Source organism: Erpetoichthys calabaricus, chromosome 4 (genome assembly GCF_900747795.2).
Source record: "Erpetoichthys calabaricus chromosome 4, fErpCal1.3, whole genome shotgun sequence".
NCBI lineage: Eukaryota > Metazoa > Chordata > Cladistia > Polypteriformes > Polypteridae > Erpetoichthys > Erpetoichthys calabaricus.
The window spans coordinates 188843251-188863206 of NC_041397.2; the positions used below are offsets into that span (position 1 = coordinate 188843251).

Consider the following 19956-nt stretch of genomic DNA (forward strand, 5'->3'; position numbering starts at 1 on the left):
TCATGGAGCACAGTTTAAACTTTTGAAAAAGAGACAAATGTTTGTTTGCAGTGTTTGAATAACGTTCCTGTCTCTCTACAACCTCCTGTGTTTCTGCGCAAATCTGTGACCCAAGCATGACAATATAAAAATAACCATATAAACATATGGTTTCTACTTCGCGGATTTTCTTATTTCGCGGGTGGCTCTGGAACGCAACCCCCGCGATGGAGGAGGGATTACTGTATATCTGAAATAAAATGAAAACACTTTTTGTACCAGATTACAATATGCGAATGTCAGGTTGTATAATAGCTCAGCAGAACTTCACACTAGTAGTAACACAACTATGCACTGGGCTTTATTCTTACATCAGAGAAGTACTTAATTATGACTATTGTTTGTGAAATGGGACATTTGAACTTGCTGTATTTTTTTTTTCAGTACAATTTTAATTTATTAGGAGTCGGAGTCCGTACATTTTCGCTGACTCCAACCCTGACTCCAGGTACCCAAAATTGTCTCAGACTTCGACTCCACAGCCCTGCATTTTCCATCCTTCTTTTCCAGTGAGCTTCTGTCATTGACGACAGACTACCTAATTTGAAGTGTGAATCTATTGCACAAGGTGCCAGCAGCTCTAAAATTATATTGCAATAGTGGTGACACAGCATTACATACATCCATCCATTCATTTTCCAACCCGCTGAATCCGAACACAGGGTCATGGGGGGGTCTGCTGGAGCCAATCCCAGCCAACACAGGGCACAAGGCAGGAACCAATCCCGGGCAGGGTGCCAACCCACCGCAGGCATTACATACATTGTAATTGTAAATTAAATATAAGCACAGAAGTAGCTTAGACAGTGTATTATTCCATGGGAATCTTAAGTATAATATAACTGCTTAACACTTTAGTTTAACAATTATAGTGACTAAAGTAACTTAACCGTGTAACACTTTTGGAGCCTGTACAGTATTGTCACCTAATAAAATGACCTCAAGAATATGTGTAGCAAACAGCAGCAACCCAAACAAACTTTCAATCAAAATGTACACACTCACTGCATATAAAAATATAATAAAATGTTTTCAAAACTTAAATAGTAGTTGCCTTTTTTGGATTATCATCAAATGAGGTAGAATATCAGTGCTGGAACTGTTGCATTGCCTCTAATTTCTTGTGTAAACTTAAAAAGTGTATATCATGAAATGAGGCAAGTTAGAATGTCAGTGTTGGAACTGTACAAGTAAACACTTTTAAGAGTTAACTAGCCATCCTTATTGTCAAAATTTCACAGTAAACTAATTTACAATCGTATAGGCTTCAGTACCTCTCATTAAACCTTATGGGTCCAGACGCAGACACACATAAACAATAAACAGTGCATCCAATAAATATCATTTTAGATTTCTATAGATAGAGGCACAAAAATGAAACTGCCTGTGTGAGTTTTATATTAATATTTTTTATGTTCTGTTAATTTGAAGATATATTAAATTTATTTCATATTTCAAGATTAGTTTATGCATTAAGAATAGGGGAGTAGATAATGATTAATTTTCATTTGGGTGCTGTTTCTCTATGAAGGGGTGCTGCATTTCAGGAGTTATTGAGAACTAGGAAGTATTAACTCTTAAGTTTCTTTTTATAATTGTGGACATAGATAACATGGAAAATGAATGTTCTTCACTTTTTCGGCGCACATCACCAGCTGCTAGCATGTCCTTGCTTGCCTTCCTAGCCTGGTTGTCCTGGATGTTGTTTTTGCTTCAAGTGGTGAAACAAGTTTGTTGTATTTCCACCTTTAATGCTAACAGTTTTCTTGCTTATTTTGCAAAAGTATTCTGCTTTGTTGGAGGTCTGACATCTTGTAGCCAAATCACTTACTATACTATTGAAGTAGCTCCCTTTTTAGGTACTAAATCATCATTGGAGGCTCAGACATTTTTGGGCTTGTGGTGTTGAGTGCGCTAGGGAATGTATATCTTTCTATACCAGTGTTATCGTGGACGATATGATGTGGCACAATCCCTACTCACACATCATGTTTGGAACTCCAGATAATAACAACAGCAGGTGTCAATGGACAGACCAATGACAAAATGCTTTTGTGGAATAAAGAAAGTGTGGTGAACAATCCTAAAATAAATGTTTTAGAGATCAGGGTTCTTAGTCAAATATGAACTATTAGAAGAGAATAAATTTTCCAGACAAAGGACTGTTGAGGAAAGGTCATTCTACCAAACACAGAATTGACAGAGGTCATTAAGAGACAATGCACAAACAAGCCATATCTGATGCAGTATCCAAGATTCCAGATCTAACAGTCAAACAACTTTTTTTTATTTTTGATTCACAATAATTCTCATTTTAGCTCCTGTAACAGTCTTGTGTCTAGATTTTGGTGGCTTTATGCCTTCTGATTCTTAAACTGTTTCAAGTGTAGATTTCAGCAACAGCCTTCCTTCAGATTCTTGTATAATTTTGATTGTGGTTTTTGGCCTTAGCTCAAGTTCTGATTATTTTATGTTGTCGAGACTAGATTTTGGTGGCAACTCACCTTCAGACTATTGTATTATTTCAAGTCTGGAAATTTGGTGGCAGTATGCCTTCTGACCATTTTTGTTTTTGCATTAATCACATTTTCACATTTCAGTTTTGGTTAAGGCTCCGATTTAAACTACTATACAAACAACTTCAGCAGACCCTCGTGACCCTGTGTTCGGATTCAGCGGGTTGGAAAGTGGATGGATGGATGGACAAACAACTTCAGTTTGTACATTCATAGTATTAAAGGTCATTTATACTTTGACACTTAATAATTCTGTTGTTGACTTTGCTAACAGTTCTACATCTAATTTTGGTGAGAGCTCATCTCTTGATTTCTTTTACTTGCAGCATTTCACCCTTTAGCTTCTTTGTTAGTTTACATGCTTATCAATCCTTGGTACAGTTTTCCAAATAAACACATATTTCCTAGTCCTCACCCCTACGATTTTCCCTCTAGCCAATAGGCAATTTAGGGGGGTTGGCTTGAACTAAAATAGCAGGTGGGCATTGCCTATTCAACAGTCCAGGAGTCCAACCTAGATAAAGCAACTGGTATAACTCTCTTGCAGTCAGTCACATTTAGTTAATTTCTCATTTTTGGTAGATAACCATGTTTATTTTATTGTTTCCTTTCTTGGTGGCAATTTCATCATTTTTTGTGTACAATTTCTTAAATGTGCTAATTTCATTTAAACCTTAATTTTCTAATTTCATTTAAACTCATTTAAATTTAAACCTTTCTTTACAGCATGTAGTTTTGTCCATGAACAATACGATTGTTTTGAACACTGCAGTTCAAGTGTGTGATTCTCGAAATCACTCTATTAAAGCCATTTTGAAGAAAGACCTAGTTTTCTTGGAGGTAGATGGCATTCAGAGGCGTGGTGACCCAAACTCAACATGGCCTTTAACTGAAGCTCTTTTCAAAGGAGACATCAAAACCTACTTAGGAGGAATACCAGGTATTTTATTAATTATATTACTCTTTCATAGCTATGCTATTAGTGACAGACTGTTTTAAATAAATAGTGAATTCAGTTTTTTTATTAAACAGAAAGTTTCCATGGGACATAATTTATAGGGTTAGGAATATTGTGATTCAAATTGGTTCAATGGGATTCATGGGGTCTCAGTTTGAGTCAAAATTAATTCTTCATTCAGTTCTCAATTCAATACATAGGTTGGGACTATAGTACATCGTGTACCAAGCAATTGATATACTTGTGTTACGGAGTTGGTCTCGTCCGTTTATAGGAGATGGACATCTGAAGCAGAGCTCCGCTAGCAGCGGCTTTATTTTCCCACGTATTTCATATTATTTAAAGGTATCCTGTATTTAACCCGACCAAAGAACTTCCACTACAATATACAAACATGAGTAACAAGAAGAAAAGTCCGAAAGAACCGGAAAAGAAACTTAAAGCTGCTTCAAAGTCTGGACAGACATCCGGCCCGAGTGCAAGGTATGGCCTCTCAGAGACTGACCTGGAACAGGCAGACGAATGCGCAGATCTCCTGGGATCCCGCTCCATTGTATCGTCTCCAGTCGAGAGTGAAAATGGGAGCGAAGGTGCAAGTGATACAGGTCGCGATGGATTGGCGACTTCTGAGGATCATTCGAGATTAGAAAAGGCCCTGCAAGATGTGCTCTCATCTACTCATCGCGAGCCCGCAGCACCTGCTGTAACAGGAGCTGCATTTCCACTCGCGGAGCACGAAATCCGAAGCGAACTGTCCGAACTGAAAGAGATGATTACTACACTGGCTGTCGCCGTGGCTACGGCCATAAATGAGATTAAGAAGGATAACAAGAAATCTAACATTGAGCTTAAGAACGAGCTTAAGAAGGATATCATTGAGATTAAAAAGAATAATAAAGACCGGGAAATGCATCTATTTAAACGTTTTGATGTGAACTTTAAAGGCATGTTGGAGAAATTAGAGGAACACATCGAAGAAAATAGATCCAAACTGAAAATGCTTGCCAACCAGATTAATGACGCTACAGATCAGCTGGATGACGTTAAGCAGGCATTCACGGCTCGAGTTGAAACAGCGGAACAATTGGCGTCTAACGCCGATGATAAAGCCACAGCTGTGAATTCCGAATGCAAAAAACTCGGAGACAGACTTGCGGCCCTGGAAGATGGGTACAGAAGAAATAATATAAGAATTGAGGGTATACCTGAGAAATGAGAAAGCTCAAGCCCAGTGAAATTTGCAATAGAATTACTGTCTAAAATAATTGGAGATGATTTTAAACTCGACATTGAGATAGCAGCTGCTTATCGCACATACAGGTCAAGTACCTTTAAACCTAGGTCTTTTATTGTCCGCTTCCAGTGACTACGATGTAAGCCTGATGTGATGGCACTTCTCAGACACAAGCAAGACATTATATTTGAAAATAATCTTATTCGTATTTTCCCCGACTTCTCACCATTAACAGCTGTAAAACGTGCCACCTACTTTGACATTAAAAAGTTGCTACGGAAAGCCGATATCAAATACAGCCTCTTGTATCCCACCAAACTGAAAGTGGAAGTTCAAAATCAATATTATATTTTTTCAAGCAAGGAAGAAGCTGAAAAGGAATTAAAGAAGCTGTTTTCAACACTCTTTTGAAAATTAATAAGGAGCCGTATTATGTCATGGCATTGGAAGGACCTATCATCTGCTCTCGGATCCATTTTTAAAGAGACTGGTATTATAATTATACATCCTTTTCTTTATCTTGACATTATATGTTTATGTCTTAATTAGAGTTATAGACGTGAGTGTGGAAATAATTAGAGTAGGATTTTTTTTTTTTTTTTTTTAACTACCTTAAAGTAGACAGTTTAACATCATACTCTTGGTTTATTGCTATTTCTACTATTACATTACTATTACATTTATACTATTACATTATACTATTACACTAGGAATTATCATGTTTATCCTAGACTACTTTTTAAAATCATTCCCAGGGTTCATTCTTTTCTTTTATCTTAATATCTTAAAATTGCTGAAGATTATTTTAAGCTTAAAGACTGTTAATGATTATATTTTCGGCAGATAGTATTTAGAATTCAGCTGCAATAGATATCTCTTTCTTTTAATTCTCTTAATGCCGCTGCGAGGTGGGGTTTGTTTTGTTTTGGACGTGCTATGTCTCTTCGTATGTCAGAGGACCGGGACATTGCAAAGTGGGATCAAGCCTCATGTGGGGAGGCAAAATGGGGGGGTGGGGGGATAAAGGGGGGAGAGAAGGAGAGCAGGCTATATCTAATCTATTCTTCTAATCCCTATAACTATAAGTATCAATGCAACAATAGGCTAAAATGCAATAACTCATGGGGAATCTTAAAACTAAGATTAAAACTGCCTCATTACCAGTTAAGACTATAAAATGACATTAAAAACTCAGAATCAAGGTCTCCATGATGGGACAGTTAACTTTGTGAGCTGAAATGTTAAAGGCCTGAATCACAAATTAAAGAGAAAGAAAGTATGCTCTCACCTAACAGGCTTAAACGCTAAAATAGTATTTTTACAGGAGACCCACTTACTAAGCAAGGATCAGTTCAGATTACAAAAAGACTGGACTGGCCAAATGTTCCATTCTAGCTTTATAAAGAAAACCAGAGGGGTGGGAATTCTCGTACACAGAACAGTTCCATTTGTAGCATCAGATGTAGTATCGGACCCTGAAGGGAGATATGTGATGGTCATGGGCAACTTATATAACAGTAAAATGATTTTGATAAATGTTTATGCACCCAATGTCGATGATAAGGAATTCATGCAAAATCTATTTACATCCATTCCCAATGTGAACACTCATAAAATTATAAAGGCTGGGGACTTTAATTGTGTTTTAAATCCACTTTTAGATAGGACTCCTGTGACAGGGGGGACGACATCTAATACTGCAAAGACAATTACACAGTTTTTAAATGATCACAACTTATCAGACCCCTGGAGGTTTCTTAACCCAAACTCAAGAACATATTCATTCTACTCACCAGTGCATTATAGCTACTCAAGAATTGATTATTTTTTTATAGATAATAATTTCCTGCCTACAATTAAATCATGCAAATACAACACAATTGTTATCTCCGACCATGCCCCTCTAGGCTTGGAGCTAAAATCATTAAGCCCCTCACACTCACCTCGCAGATGGCGCCTTAACCCTCTTCTATTGGCAGACGAGAACTGCACAGAATTTATATCCAAACAAATCAGCTTTTTCCTAGAGACAAACACGCCCACAGAGGTTTCTGCAGGAACACTCTGGGAAACTCTAAAGGCCTTCTTAAGAGGACAGATTATTTCATTTCTTTCCCACAGAAATAAATTAGAAACAAAGAAAGTGTCAGAGCTAAGAAGCGAAATTACTAGAATAGATGAAGAACAAGCCAGGCGTCCAAGTGAAGCTCTCCACAGGAAAAGGCAGGCCCTGCATACAGAGCTTAACATCTTAACAACTAAAGAAACTGAACAACTTATTTATATGTCTAGACATCATTACTATGAACACGGAGAAAAAGCTAATAAGCTTTTAGCTCAACAAATTCACAAACAAGAAGTTCGCAATGCAATACCAGTAATCACCAACACGAATGGAGAAGAAATTATTGACCATATAAATATAATGCACGCATTTAGAGATTATTATAAGTCCTTATATTATACTGAGCTCAAAGAAGACAACACACAATCTAATGCATTTCTGGACACATTACAGACACCACAAATAGATGCTTTAAGTGCTGAGGAACTGGATAAACCTCTAACACTAATAGAATTACTAAATGCAATAAAGTCACTTCAAAGCGGGAAATCAGCAGGCCCTGATTTTTACCCCATAGAATTTTATAAGAAATTCTCCACTCAGCTAGCTCCTCTCTTATTGGCAACATTTACAGAAGCTAGAGACAACCAAATACTACCTCAAACATTTCATCAAGCATTAATCACCGTCTTTCCTAAACAAAATAAGGACTTGTTACAATGTGCATCATACAGACCAATTTCACTCCTGAATAATGATGATAAGATAATCTCAAAAATTCTAGCCAGAAGGATGGAGAAAGTGCTGCCTTCGGTAATATAATAGGATCAAACTGGATTTATTAAAGGCCGACATCTATCTTCCAATCTCCGACGCTTATTTAATGTTATATATTCACCAGCAAAATCAAACACCCCAGAGATATTATTATCATTAGACGCAGAAAAAGCATTTGATATGATTGAATGGAACTACCTTTTCACTGCATTGGAGAAATTTGGGTTTGGCCCAAATATTTGTGCATGGATCAAACTACTGTATACCAATCCAGAAGCCTCAGTTTGTATTAATAACATTTGCTCAGACTACTTTAAGCTAGAACGTGATACCAGACAAGGATGTCCCTTGTCGCCACTGCTGTTTGCAATCTCCATTGAACCACTGGCGGTTCACTGTCAAAATTCTTATCAGATAAAGGGGATTATCAGAGAAGGACTGGAACAGAAAATTTCTCTATATGCAGATGATATGGTTTTATATATTTCAGACCCAGAAAACACTGTCCCTGCAGTTTTAACAGCACTAACAGAATTTCAAAAGATATCTGGTCTTAAAATTAATCTGAATAATAGTATACTCTTTCCAGTGAATTCACAAGCATATAATATCAGATTGGACACCCTACCTTTTACCATAGCAGATCAGTTTAAATACCTAGGGGTAAATATCACAAGTAAACATAAAGCTTTTTATCAACAAAATTTTGCCGTCTGTATGGAAAAAATTAAGCAAGACTTGCATAGATGGTCAACCCTTCATCTCACCCTAGCCGGAAGAATTAACATTGTTAAGATCAATATCCTTCCTAAACTTCTTTTTTTATTTCAAAATATTCCAATATATATCAATAAATCGTTTTTTAAACAGTTAGATTCAACAATCACCTCATTCATTTGGAACTCAAAACACCCACGTATCCGAAGAGCGACCCTACAAAGACCTCAGGCAGAAAGTGGCATGGCTTTACCTAATTTTCAGTTTTATTACTGGACAGCAAACATACAAGCCATAAAAACCTGGACACAAATAAATGAACTTACACAGGCTTGGTCCGCAATAGAAGTTAAATCCTGTAGTACTTCTTTATACTCCCTGCTCTGCTCTCCAATAAATGCAAATTATCACAAATATACTAATAACCCAGTTGTGCTTTACTCACTCAGAATATGGAACCAACTTAGAAAGCATTTTAAGATGGAAAATCTTTTATCTGTGGCACCTCTGCAAGAGAACCACCTCTTTCAACCCTCGCAAACATCCAGTTTTTAATACCTAGAAAAGTTTTGCGATTAAAATGCTCAGAGATCTTTATATAGACAACATATTTGCATCTTTTGAACAATTACGTTCAAAATTCAACCTCCCAGCTACACATTTCTTTCACTATCTTCAAATTAGAAATTTCGTTAAACAGAAATTGCCCGATTTCCCCCACCTCGCACCCTCCACAATGCTGGAAAAAATACTGCTCAATTTCGAGGAATTAAACACCATTTCCGTATTATATAAAATCCTATTAGAGTCCCTACCTTTCAAAGATCCAAGAGGACATTGGAAAGAAGATCTCTTAATCAATATATCAGAAAAGGAGTGGAAGGTAGCAAAGCAGAGAATTCATTCCAGCTCCATATGCGCAAAGCATAGAATTATTCAACTAAAAATTATATATCAAGCCCATCTGTTTTGCTTAAAATGTTTCCAACCTGTGAACGCTGCAACCAAGCTCCTGCCTCACATGTTCTGGGCCTGCACTAAACTAATATCATTTTGGACCAAAATTTTTAAGTGCCTTTCAGACAGCCTTGGTGTCACAATCACTCCTAACCCATTAACAGCTGTGTTCGGTGTTCTTCCAGACGAACATGAAGTGGAGAAGGACAGGCAAACGGTGATTGCATTCACTACACTTTTGGCACGTAGACTTATTCTGTTAAATTGGAAGAATCCTAACTCTCCTGATAAGTCAGTGGGAAACCGATGTTTTATATTATTTGAAATTGGAAAAAATCAAATTCTCAGTTAGAGGATCTGTACAAAATTTTTTCAAAACCTGGCAGGATCTAATCAATATTATTTTAGAATAAGAGAAATAACTATTACCGCATTTAATTCCCTTCTCCATCTCTTATTTACCTATATATTTATTTCTCCCTTTCTTTTATTTATTGTTGCCTTATTAAAAAGCCCTAAGCAATTCTCCTTTGGCTTAGCTCTCCTTCTCAGGGGTGGGGTTTGATTTGTCTTCAGTTTTATTTGGTTATAAATTGATCTATTTGTATGGAATGATTACAATAAAAATTAATAAATAAAATAAATTAAAAAAAAGATATACTTGTGTTACTAGTCCACTGTAATGTTAAACATAATTGGCAGTGAAGCAAACTGGTCTTGATTAAGGTCAGTAACTTTTGACTAAACATTAAGTTAATAGAATAGTGTGTTTTGTGTATGCAGCTCTTGGCATATCTTGACAATGTCCAAAATAAAATTACTATATACTGTATACTTGCAGATAAGCAACACATTTTAGGATCCAAAATTAGACCCAAAACATTGTGCTTAGCTTATCTATGGGCCAGAGCTCAATTTTTTTAACCATTATTCAATTAGAATATATGAAAGGCCCTGAAATCCCTCTATGACTATATGGAAAGTAATGATGAAGAGAGATACGCGTTATTAGAATAATATCTGAAGCATAATTCTCCCACTGTAACTAATTATTAAATTAATGTTCATAATACAGAAGAGTTGTAATTCATTATGTGCCCAGCTTTTCCTAATAACCAAATTAATCCAGCAGTCAAGAAAATATATAAAATACCTTGTCAGAGTCTGGAAAGTATTTGTAAAGAATGTCTCATCACAATTTATCTTGGAAGAAACTGCATACTTTCCAAACTGGCGGCCTGGCAATTTCTTAATTAGGCACAAAGACTCTGTGTCTTTTTACTGAAGATCAAGGCTTAAAGTGGGCTGGTATGCAATGGTATGTTGTACTGGCTCTATTCCATTATTTTCGCTGTGGCTTACTTGCAGTAAATGGTTGCATACTGACATCTCCTTCTCTGACCTTGAAGGAGGTCTCCAACCCCATATCTTTCTGATGTAATGTACATATATCTTAGTGATCAAAACTCCAAGTGCTAAAATTTGCAACACATCGGGAGGAGGACCAAGAAGGTGACAAAAAGAGAGAGTACCGGTACTTTTTTACTTCCACTTCAGACATTGCTGAAGATTAATGGTTAAATGTATGTTGATCCATATGTTTTATCTATACATATAAAAGGCAAAGCCCTCACTGACTCATCATTAATTCTCCCACTTTCCATATAGGTGGGTGTGGTCCACAGCTCATGTCAAAGGGCCATTTTTAAAATAAATAACCACCGCACTCATGGCTTAGCGAGGGGGCATGGTGGTGTGTGGCTGAAGCGGTTCCTGAGGAGTTTGTGATGTGGGCGTTTCACACCTAAGTGCACAGGTGAGAAACGGCCCGCATCCGTAATTGTTCCCTGGAACTGCAGACTGCTACAGCTGCCACGTCCTCTTCATAAATAGAAGCACAAGGCGGCTAAAGAGAAGAGAAAAAAGAAAGAAAAAGGAAGGATAAAAAGATGGAGGTTGCAGGAAGCAGCATGGAGAGAGAGAGAGAGCGCCGGTGTGAGAGAGAGCGAGTGCAGGCTCGCAGGCAGGCAGCTGGACAGTGAGACCTAGCAGGGGTGTTTGTCCGACACTAGGTGGGGCAGAAGGAAGCGGTCGCTCCAGCTGAGCGATCATGGAGCTGGAGTGACTGGAGAAGAAGGTTGGCTGGCTGCGTAAGGCCCAAGAAGGCAGCGGGAGTCGGGTGGCTTGGATGTAGAAGCCCTAATGTGAGGGTCCTGGCCGTTGGATTTAAAGCCAAATCTCAATCGGGAGAGCGGAACTGAAGCCAGGAATCGGGGACCCTCCAGATCAGTCATGTGGAGAGAAGGCCAGCTGCAGAAGGGCGACTCTCCTGTTGTGTGGCCCAAATGGGAGAAGCAGGAGAGCCGCCAGGTAAAAGAAGCACCAGGCTTTGTGTTGTTTTTATGAGACTGCTTCCAGCATTGTTTTAACCTTGTCGTTTTAAAGGATTGTTTTTTTTCTTCTATTTATTGGATTTTTAACCTCCACAATAACACTTGTATTTTATGGATTATTTATTTAATTACTTTGAAAGCAGTGCACTTTATTTTGAAAACTGTTTTTAATTGTTTGTTTGCTGTTTTTAATAAAAGCACTTTGCACCTTTTTACACCATCCCCTTGCTGCATTTGTTGTGCCTCACCGCCGAGCTCATCGGTAACATTACCGACGGTGTTGGGTTCAAGGTGGTCCAGAAGCTGAATGGGAGTATGCAGCAAACCTGCAGCGTCACAGTGTGAAGCTGAAATTTCGCATATTCATTCCTTGCAGTGTACTTACAAAAGTTAGGTATGTTTCATGTCCTATTGCAACACCCAAGGGGGGAAACGGGTGTACCCCCTAATCTGTATATATATATATATATATATACAGGGTAGGATTCAAAAGTAATGAGCCTCATTTTGTTCTGACGCGAACGTACCTTGCCGCGCGCCCCACTTGCCAGCGACGGTGGGTGTTGGCATCGGCCTTGACGGGAACCCCTGTGCAGTAGTGCGTTACACGGCGGAATGGAAAGTTCGTTAGAGCAACGGTACGCGTTGAAGACGAAGACCATGCTCATTGCCTTCTTCGGAGTGAAGGGGATCATCCACTACGAGTTTGTCCTGCAAGGACAGACCGTGAATGCTGCTTACTACTTGGAAGTCCTGAAAAGGCTGAAAAGAAGAGTCGCGCGCAAGCGAAGGGACATCAAGGACAGCTGGAAGCTTCACCACGATAACGCGCCCAGCCACACCGCCTTCATCGTGAGCGCCTACCTGGCCCGGGTGAACATTCCGGTGGTCCCCCAGCCTCCCTACAGTCCGGACGTGTCGCCTTCTGACTTCTTCTTGTTTCCGCGCTTAAAATCAGCGCTGAAAGGAAAATGCTTCGACTCGATCGAGGACATCCAAGCAAATGTCAAGGCAGCCTTTGCAGCCATCCCGGAACAGGCCTACATGGACGCCTTCGAGTCATGGAAAAGCCGCCTACAAAAGTGTATTGATGCAGGAGGTGCCTATTTTGAAGACTATTAATTAGTTGTACCGATTTGCTCAATAAATTTGTCTTTTTGAACAAAGGCTCATTACTTTTGAATCCTACCCTGTGTATATATATATATATATATATATATATATATATATATATATATATATATAGACAGATAGGGGAAACCCCTCCTCACTATTTTGGCGACTTCCAATATACATAGGAAGCCCAAATTTCCCGTGTTCATCCTTTACACTGTACTTAGAAACGTTAAGTATGTTTCATTTCGTGCCGTGCCCTGTAACAAACTTTCGAAAATAACATCTTCTTTTTGGCGTTTCTCACCATTATGCTGTAAGGAACTTTTGGAACTGACCTCTCCTTTTGGCGGTTTCATTCCTTATTTCCGTTAACAGTTGATTTATTGCATGGCAGAGATGCACCTACAGTACCACATGGTTGGCTTCCTGCCTATATACATTAATAACATCCCGCGCTCATGTGCCTCCTTACTCGCTTTCTTACTTTTCTCAGCTGTTCATCATGCTCACTGCTCCCTTCTTCTTTACTCCACCGCTTCAAGGGTGGAAGGACTGCTCATTCTTCTTTCAGGCTACCTCTAAACCTCACCCATACTGATTCCATGTGTAACATATCCAAGCAGAGCACCATGGCGCAAGTGCTGTGCGATTGTAAGCACATTGTATTGGATGAATGCACTATGGCACACAGACCAGGTGTTGAGGCTTTATACAGGGCCCTACAAGACATCAGAAACACAACAAAAATGATGGGAGGCTTGACAGTCTTGCTGCAGACCTTACCAGTTGTCCCAATAGGAACATGCGCTGACAAAGTTAAAGCATGTCTGAAGTCTTCATACTTATGGCCTAAGACCAACGTTCTTACCTTAAGAATGAACATGAGGGTTTATTTGAACTGCGACAGAAAAGCCAGAGAATTCGCTGCTCTCCTCATCAAAATAGGTGATGGCAATTTAATTGAACAGAACTGTAAAATCAATGTTCCTAACAATCTTTGTCTCTTGGTAAATACCTTACAAACCCTTATTGAAAATGTTTACCCCAACCTACGAAATCTGCATGAAAAGGATGTCTCATGTTTGAGGGAGAGAGCTATTCTAACCCCAAAAAATGACATAACTTCACATATAAATGCCATTTTACTTCACCAGCTAACTTCTGAAACAAAAACATATACAGTAAGTCTGTCGACTCTGTTGTAGATCTAACGGACGCGGTGCACTATCTGGTAGAGTTTCTTCACACTCTTAATCCTCCAGGCATGCCTCCACATACTCTACTTTTGAAGGTCGGCGCACCAATTACGTTACTACGAAACTTACAACCACCAAAACTTTGTAACAACACCAGGCTTCAGATCAAATCTCTGCACCAGAACCTCATTGAGGCAACTGTCTTCACTGGAACTGACTCAGGGGAGACTGTATTTATTCCTCGCATCCTTCTCATGCCCTCTGACCTCCCATTCCAATTCAAACGCCTCCAATTTCCAGTAAGGGTCTGCTTTGCTAGTGACAATAAATAAGTCACTGGGCCAGACTCTAAAAACGGTAGGCATTGACTTGACACAAGATTGCTTCTCACATGGCCAACTGTACATTGCATGCTCAGCAGACAGCTTGGTCATTTTACAGCCCGAGGGCAGAACTACAAACATCGTTTACAAAGAGATCCTTACATCCTAAAAATGTGCATTTCTCATACACAACATTTGCAATCATAAATTAAACTCTTTACAATCATCAAATTCACTCTAAGCCTACGACATTTACATTGACAATCATGTTACGTTATTTTTTAAATATTTCCTGTTCTTTTTCATAACTTCTTTAACATAGTACTTCTCCGCTGCAAAGCCGCGGGTTTTTTGCTAGTTTCTTATATTATGCAAAATAAAAATTTGCATGCATTGCTTGTTTTTTTCTTTACTTTATTGGCTGAATAAAGCCATCATCTTCCAACCTGCTATATACTAACACATAATAAAATTTAAAAACAAAAAAAATGAATAATACTATAGTACATCATTTCCCTTCTACGCCAAGCATATGACTGGTGGTAAAGACAAAAACAAATTCTTGAGTGAACAAAGTAAAAACTTTGCTCAGCTCGCTTTCATCCAATTATATGATACAAATACAGTGCTAATTGCAAGGTTAGGATTTGCGGCTAGCTTTTCTATTTATGTCACTTTCCATTGCTTTCCACTTTCAATGTTTATTTAGAATGTATTTCAGTTCTAATTGGTTCAGATTTTTCATTCATAGTAAACCCTGCCAAAGAAATCTACAAATAGTTGCGTAGTACTTTTTAACTGAAGGCACAGTAACTGAGACCTTTTGTCTTAATAAGTTTCCCAATCGAATTCGGGTAGTACAGCTAGTAGTGGATTATAAAGAGTAAAACTGTGACTTTGAAAATACCTCTGATCTATACCTCTAAATTCTCTTTTGATGTGAACCTCTGAATGATCTACTGTATATACCTGTCAAAAGTTGTACTTCTTGAAGAGCAACTTTGTTTTGGTCATGAATCAATGGTAAGGGGCTTCATCATCTGGAGTCTGATAAACCTTCATGCTGTTAAGTATTTCATTATCTCACACTTAAGATTGTTCATTAATTAGCAAATGTTTCCCAAAACTTTGTAATTAAATTACTACTTAATCTCATTAATTAATTAATTGTTATTAATTACTTCATTATTTTTAAGGTTGACTTTTGCCAATGATTTGATTTTGTCACAGGGAAAGAGGTCATCTTAAGTAGATTACAAAAACACACTTATGCTCTTATTTGGACATTGTAATAATAATAATAATAGGTTGTTACGCAATAAATTAAATTACAATGTAGGCTATAGATTAGCACAAAATGGGCCGTTTGTAGCTATAACACCATAGACAACTTGAGTACATAATGAGTTAACTAATCAAACTCGGCACGTAATCAGTCACATCCTTTAAAGTTGAAAGGTAAATCACCCATTAGTACCAGCAACAACAATGGAAGTATTGTGCAACTCTACCAGAGAAGCTGTTAGAAATGGCATTGATGATCAAAATGCACTTTGATAGGCAGACAGGAACCCCTTGGACCATCTCAGTAATCAACAACTAAAAGAGGAATACAGGCTACCCAGGAGTGACATAACAACTGTACTTGGTCTGATGAAGGACAAAATTAGAAAGAGGAACACATTGTGATTTTGCTCTGTCCCATTGTGCAGTTTCTGACAGCTGTTTGTTTGTACTCTACCGGTAGATACTAGTAGACAGCTAGTGATGCACACAGCCTCAGCAAGACTGCTGTATCCAAATCTGTGCATGCAGTGACAAGATAACTATTGTACCATGCATACAACAATACCTGTGGTTGTGTGACCATGAGCAAGTTTCTTCACCTGCCTGTGCCCCAATTGGAAAAAATAAGAAATGCAACCACTTGTATCTCAAATGTTTTAAGTCACTTTGGATAAAGGCATCACCCAAATAAGTACCTTGTAATAATAATAATTCAGTGCCTTGCATGACACTAAAATTGGTTTTCATGCCATTGCAAGCATACCTGACATTGTGGGGGCAGTGGATGGAATGCTTATCCCTATTCATACTCCCAGGCTCTTGAATCCCATCCATATCTGTCAAAAAGGGTTCTCGGCACTAAATGTCCAGGTGATAAGCAACCATTATGTGGCCTGGGAGGACACATGATGCTTATATCTGAACCAACTCTGGAGTGAGTCAGATGGTGAGGGATGGTGCCTTTGGTAGTGGCTGATTACTGGGAGATAGTTGGGTATACATTTTGCAAATACTTAGTATCCCGAAACCATGGCTGAGGAGAAGTGGAACACCACACAGCAAAACACATGCACTGTTTCAGAGTGCACTCTGGACATGTTGAAGTTGGTAAAAGATACAGTAACAATCTCCGTTTGTTGTAAATCTCCTATTGTGTCCACTTTTGCTTTGAGATGGAAAACAATGGCCTTCTATTTGATCCAGTTGTTGCTGCTGAACTTCAATTTAGTGGGGAACATAATAATAATAATACAGTGGAACCTCGAGATACGAGTTTAATTCGTTCCAGCACTGAGCTTGTATAGCGAATTTCTCGTATCTAGAACAAACTTCCCCATTGAAAATAATGGAAATCCAGTTAATCCGTTCCGCACCCCAAAAATATTAACATAAAAATCAATTTTCCTAACAAATAACACTGATAAATAATATATACTGTAGTCTACCTTTAATAAATAACACTGGTAAATAATATAACTGATTATTAAAAGAATCAAAACAGGTGTCCAAAGTGCAGTAGAGCATTCAATAAATCTTTAAATAAATAATCCTTAAAACAGTTGTGAAGTGGAGGTTTAAAATACACAAGAATAACAATCCTTTAACACGAGGTTTAAACGTCAACAGGAAGCAGTCTTTAAAAAACAGATGACAATCCCCGGTGCTTCTTCTCTGTTAGCGTCAGCGTCTCACCTGCTTCTCCCATGCGGGCTCTGCATCAGGCGAGACACTCTTAATGCAGCTGACCTTCTCTACACCGTCCTGCTTCAGCTGTTTGGCTCGCCTGTTCAGCTCACTGTTCAGCTACACGTGAGCCTGCACTCGCTTGCCCTCCCGCACCGACTTTCTCCTACTGCTGCTTCCTGCCTCCTCCTGCAACCTCCGTTCTCTCTCTCTCTCTCTCTCTTTTCTTTTACTTCTTCTCCCCCTTAACCGGCTCGCACTTCTCTATATATGTGGGGAGGACATGGCAGCTGCAGCCCATCAGCCACAGGAACAATCATGGATGTGGGCAGTTTCCCACCTGTGCACTTAGGTGAGAAACGCCCACACTGCAGATCGCCCTGCGGCTCGCTACAGCTACCACGCCCCCTCACTAAGCCACGAGCTATACCCACAGCCTGGCTTGTGGCTCGTTACGCGAGCCAATGCTCGTATTTAGATCTGAATTTTTCGCTCATACTTTCCTCGTATCTTGAATTTCTCGTATACAGAGGTGATTGTATCTCGAGGTTCCACTGTATTATTATTATGTGACAGACAAAAGTAACACATTTGCCCAATGTTTTTCAAGCAATAGTTGTGTACCATAAGCAGAAATGTTTTTTTAAATATTTAATGTGCAGCTTTTTCTGTATTGTAAGTAGTTGAAGAAATACAAAACAATAGCGTAAACCACAGTAAAATATTGATAGTTAAAAATACAATCATTATTTGAGGTTTTAAATATAATATGCAATGAATGAATAGAGATTGTGATTTAATTTTGTTCATTAAATGAAGGGATGGTAGGAACAAGATTTCCCTAAAGTGGATATACATAAATGTTGGTATTGTTAAACATAAAAGTGTGTTTTGGATGATTGGATGCCTGGTACCCTTGAAGTTAAGAACACCTTGATATGCTGGCATTTGATCGCAGAGCATGGTTGGCTTTGTGTTTGGGGTTGATTTGTTATGGGTGTTGAATGCTTGGTGTGTTGAGCTCTCGGATTTTGACTTTTGCGATACTTTAACATACAATTGGAATGACGGGGGTGGGGGAGGCCACCTGTTGTGTCTCATGTAACTCGATGCCGGCCAGCACTCACAACAGAAATTAATAAGACTCAGTAAACAAATCAAATTGACAACTACTTTATTTCAAACATGAGCCTCAATATTAAATAACAGTCTGATGCAATTGAAGTAACCCTTTCACTGACAAAATAAAAGTCATTTTTCAAAACAGACAATACAACCAAGAAGTCTTATCCTACAGTCATCCATGTGGTTTCTTACACCGCAATATACTAATATTCCTTTGCAGTGCAATACGGTAGTATTAGATTGAAATCAGGGTTAAGGGGAGGTTAGGCAGAAATGAATGATACATTTCAGTATGCTTGAAAAAACTACCAATATGTACCGGCCCAATTCAAGCCATGGTGGCAAAGATATATAAATAATTTTCAAAATGACACTATTTGTTACAAGTACTGATTGATTGAAGTTAGACTTGTGTGTAAAGGAAAGTGTTTTTTGAACATTAAATATTACTAGATAATTTTGGTCACGGTCTTGTTTTAGGATAATGAGTATTATGCTAGGCTATTATCATCAGTTTTTACTGTGACTTATGACTTTTAAAACTATATTTGTAACATTTTTGGATCTCATTTGTCTTTCTAGCTGTTCCAGTTATTTCCACACCTGTCTCAGCCTTCTACAGTGGCTGTATGGAATTGCGCATCAATAATAAACTTGTGGATCTGGATGACTCCATCTCTAAGCACAATGACATCCGGTCACACTCCTGCCCAGCCCTATCAGGATTGTAGTTACACATTAACTTGTCTAAGTGGAATGTCTTTAAGCTCTTGTGCCATGCTCAAACTTTAGAACCAAAGTAGCCCTTGTTCTTCTGTCCAAACGAATTACAAATTATTTGTTGCTAGACGTCAACATTTCCTTTACATCACTGTTGTGCTATCATCAATTCATTATTTTGTATGAGCTACTGAGATTTAATTAATTTTTGAAACTATACTGCTTTGCACAGAAGGTTTGTGATTCTGTAAAATAACTGTATATAATTTTTAATGATATAATTTTGTTCCCTAGCATGTAACTCTTACTCGATCCAAATTATAAATATTTAGTTTTAGCATAAATGTCATTGTAATTTCTATAGAGATTAAATAATTTTACCCTGTACTGTTAATTTAATGAATGAATCAGGACACAATGCATATTTACTTTTGAGCAACTGCTTGATTATGTTGACATTTTATAATAAATGATTTGTTTTTATTCTTGAATATTTTTTCTTATTCCAGTTTGAACTGTATTTTTATATCATCCAGGATTGTAAAATGTTTTTATTTATTTTAAACACATTTTCACTTTCATTTTGTAAATTTCTTCTTTATAACCTACAGGTGTGATTAATAGTCTATGTCTAATCATTAATATTTTTTTCACGTTTACCTATTATATAAACAGATAAAACTGAGTCAAATAAATTTTGCTAATATAATGTTATTTGCTGTGATCTTTTACTTAAATGATATATATTCAGGACTTTCATAAGTTAATAGATATTGATAATTTAAAGAGTGAGATTGGTCTCTATGCATGTGGTGTCAGCCAAGCAAATTCTATTAACTAATAATTAAAA

General features: G+C 38.0%; 1 protein-coding gene across 1 annotated transcript in view; it reads left to right on the plus strand.

Moving 5' to 3' along the window:
* Positions 1–19597, plus strand: part of gas6 (growth arrest-specific 6) — a 93577-nt gene extending 73980 nt beyond the window's left edge. Inside the window, exons 14-15 of the mRNA XM_028800057.2 lie at positions 3282–3495; positions 18969–19597. Coding sequence (XP_028655890.1) covers positions 3282–3495; positions 18969–19117 — 363 coding nt within the window. The 3' untranslated portion in view covers positions 19118–19597. The remainder of the gene's footprint in view (positions 1–3281; positions 3496–18968) is intronic.
* The last annotated feature ends 359 nt before the right edge of the window (positions 19598–19956 follow it).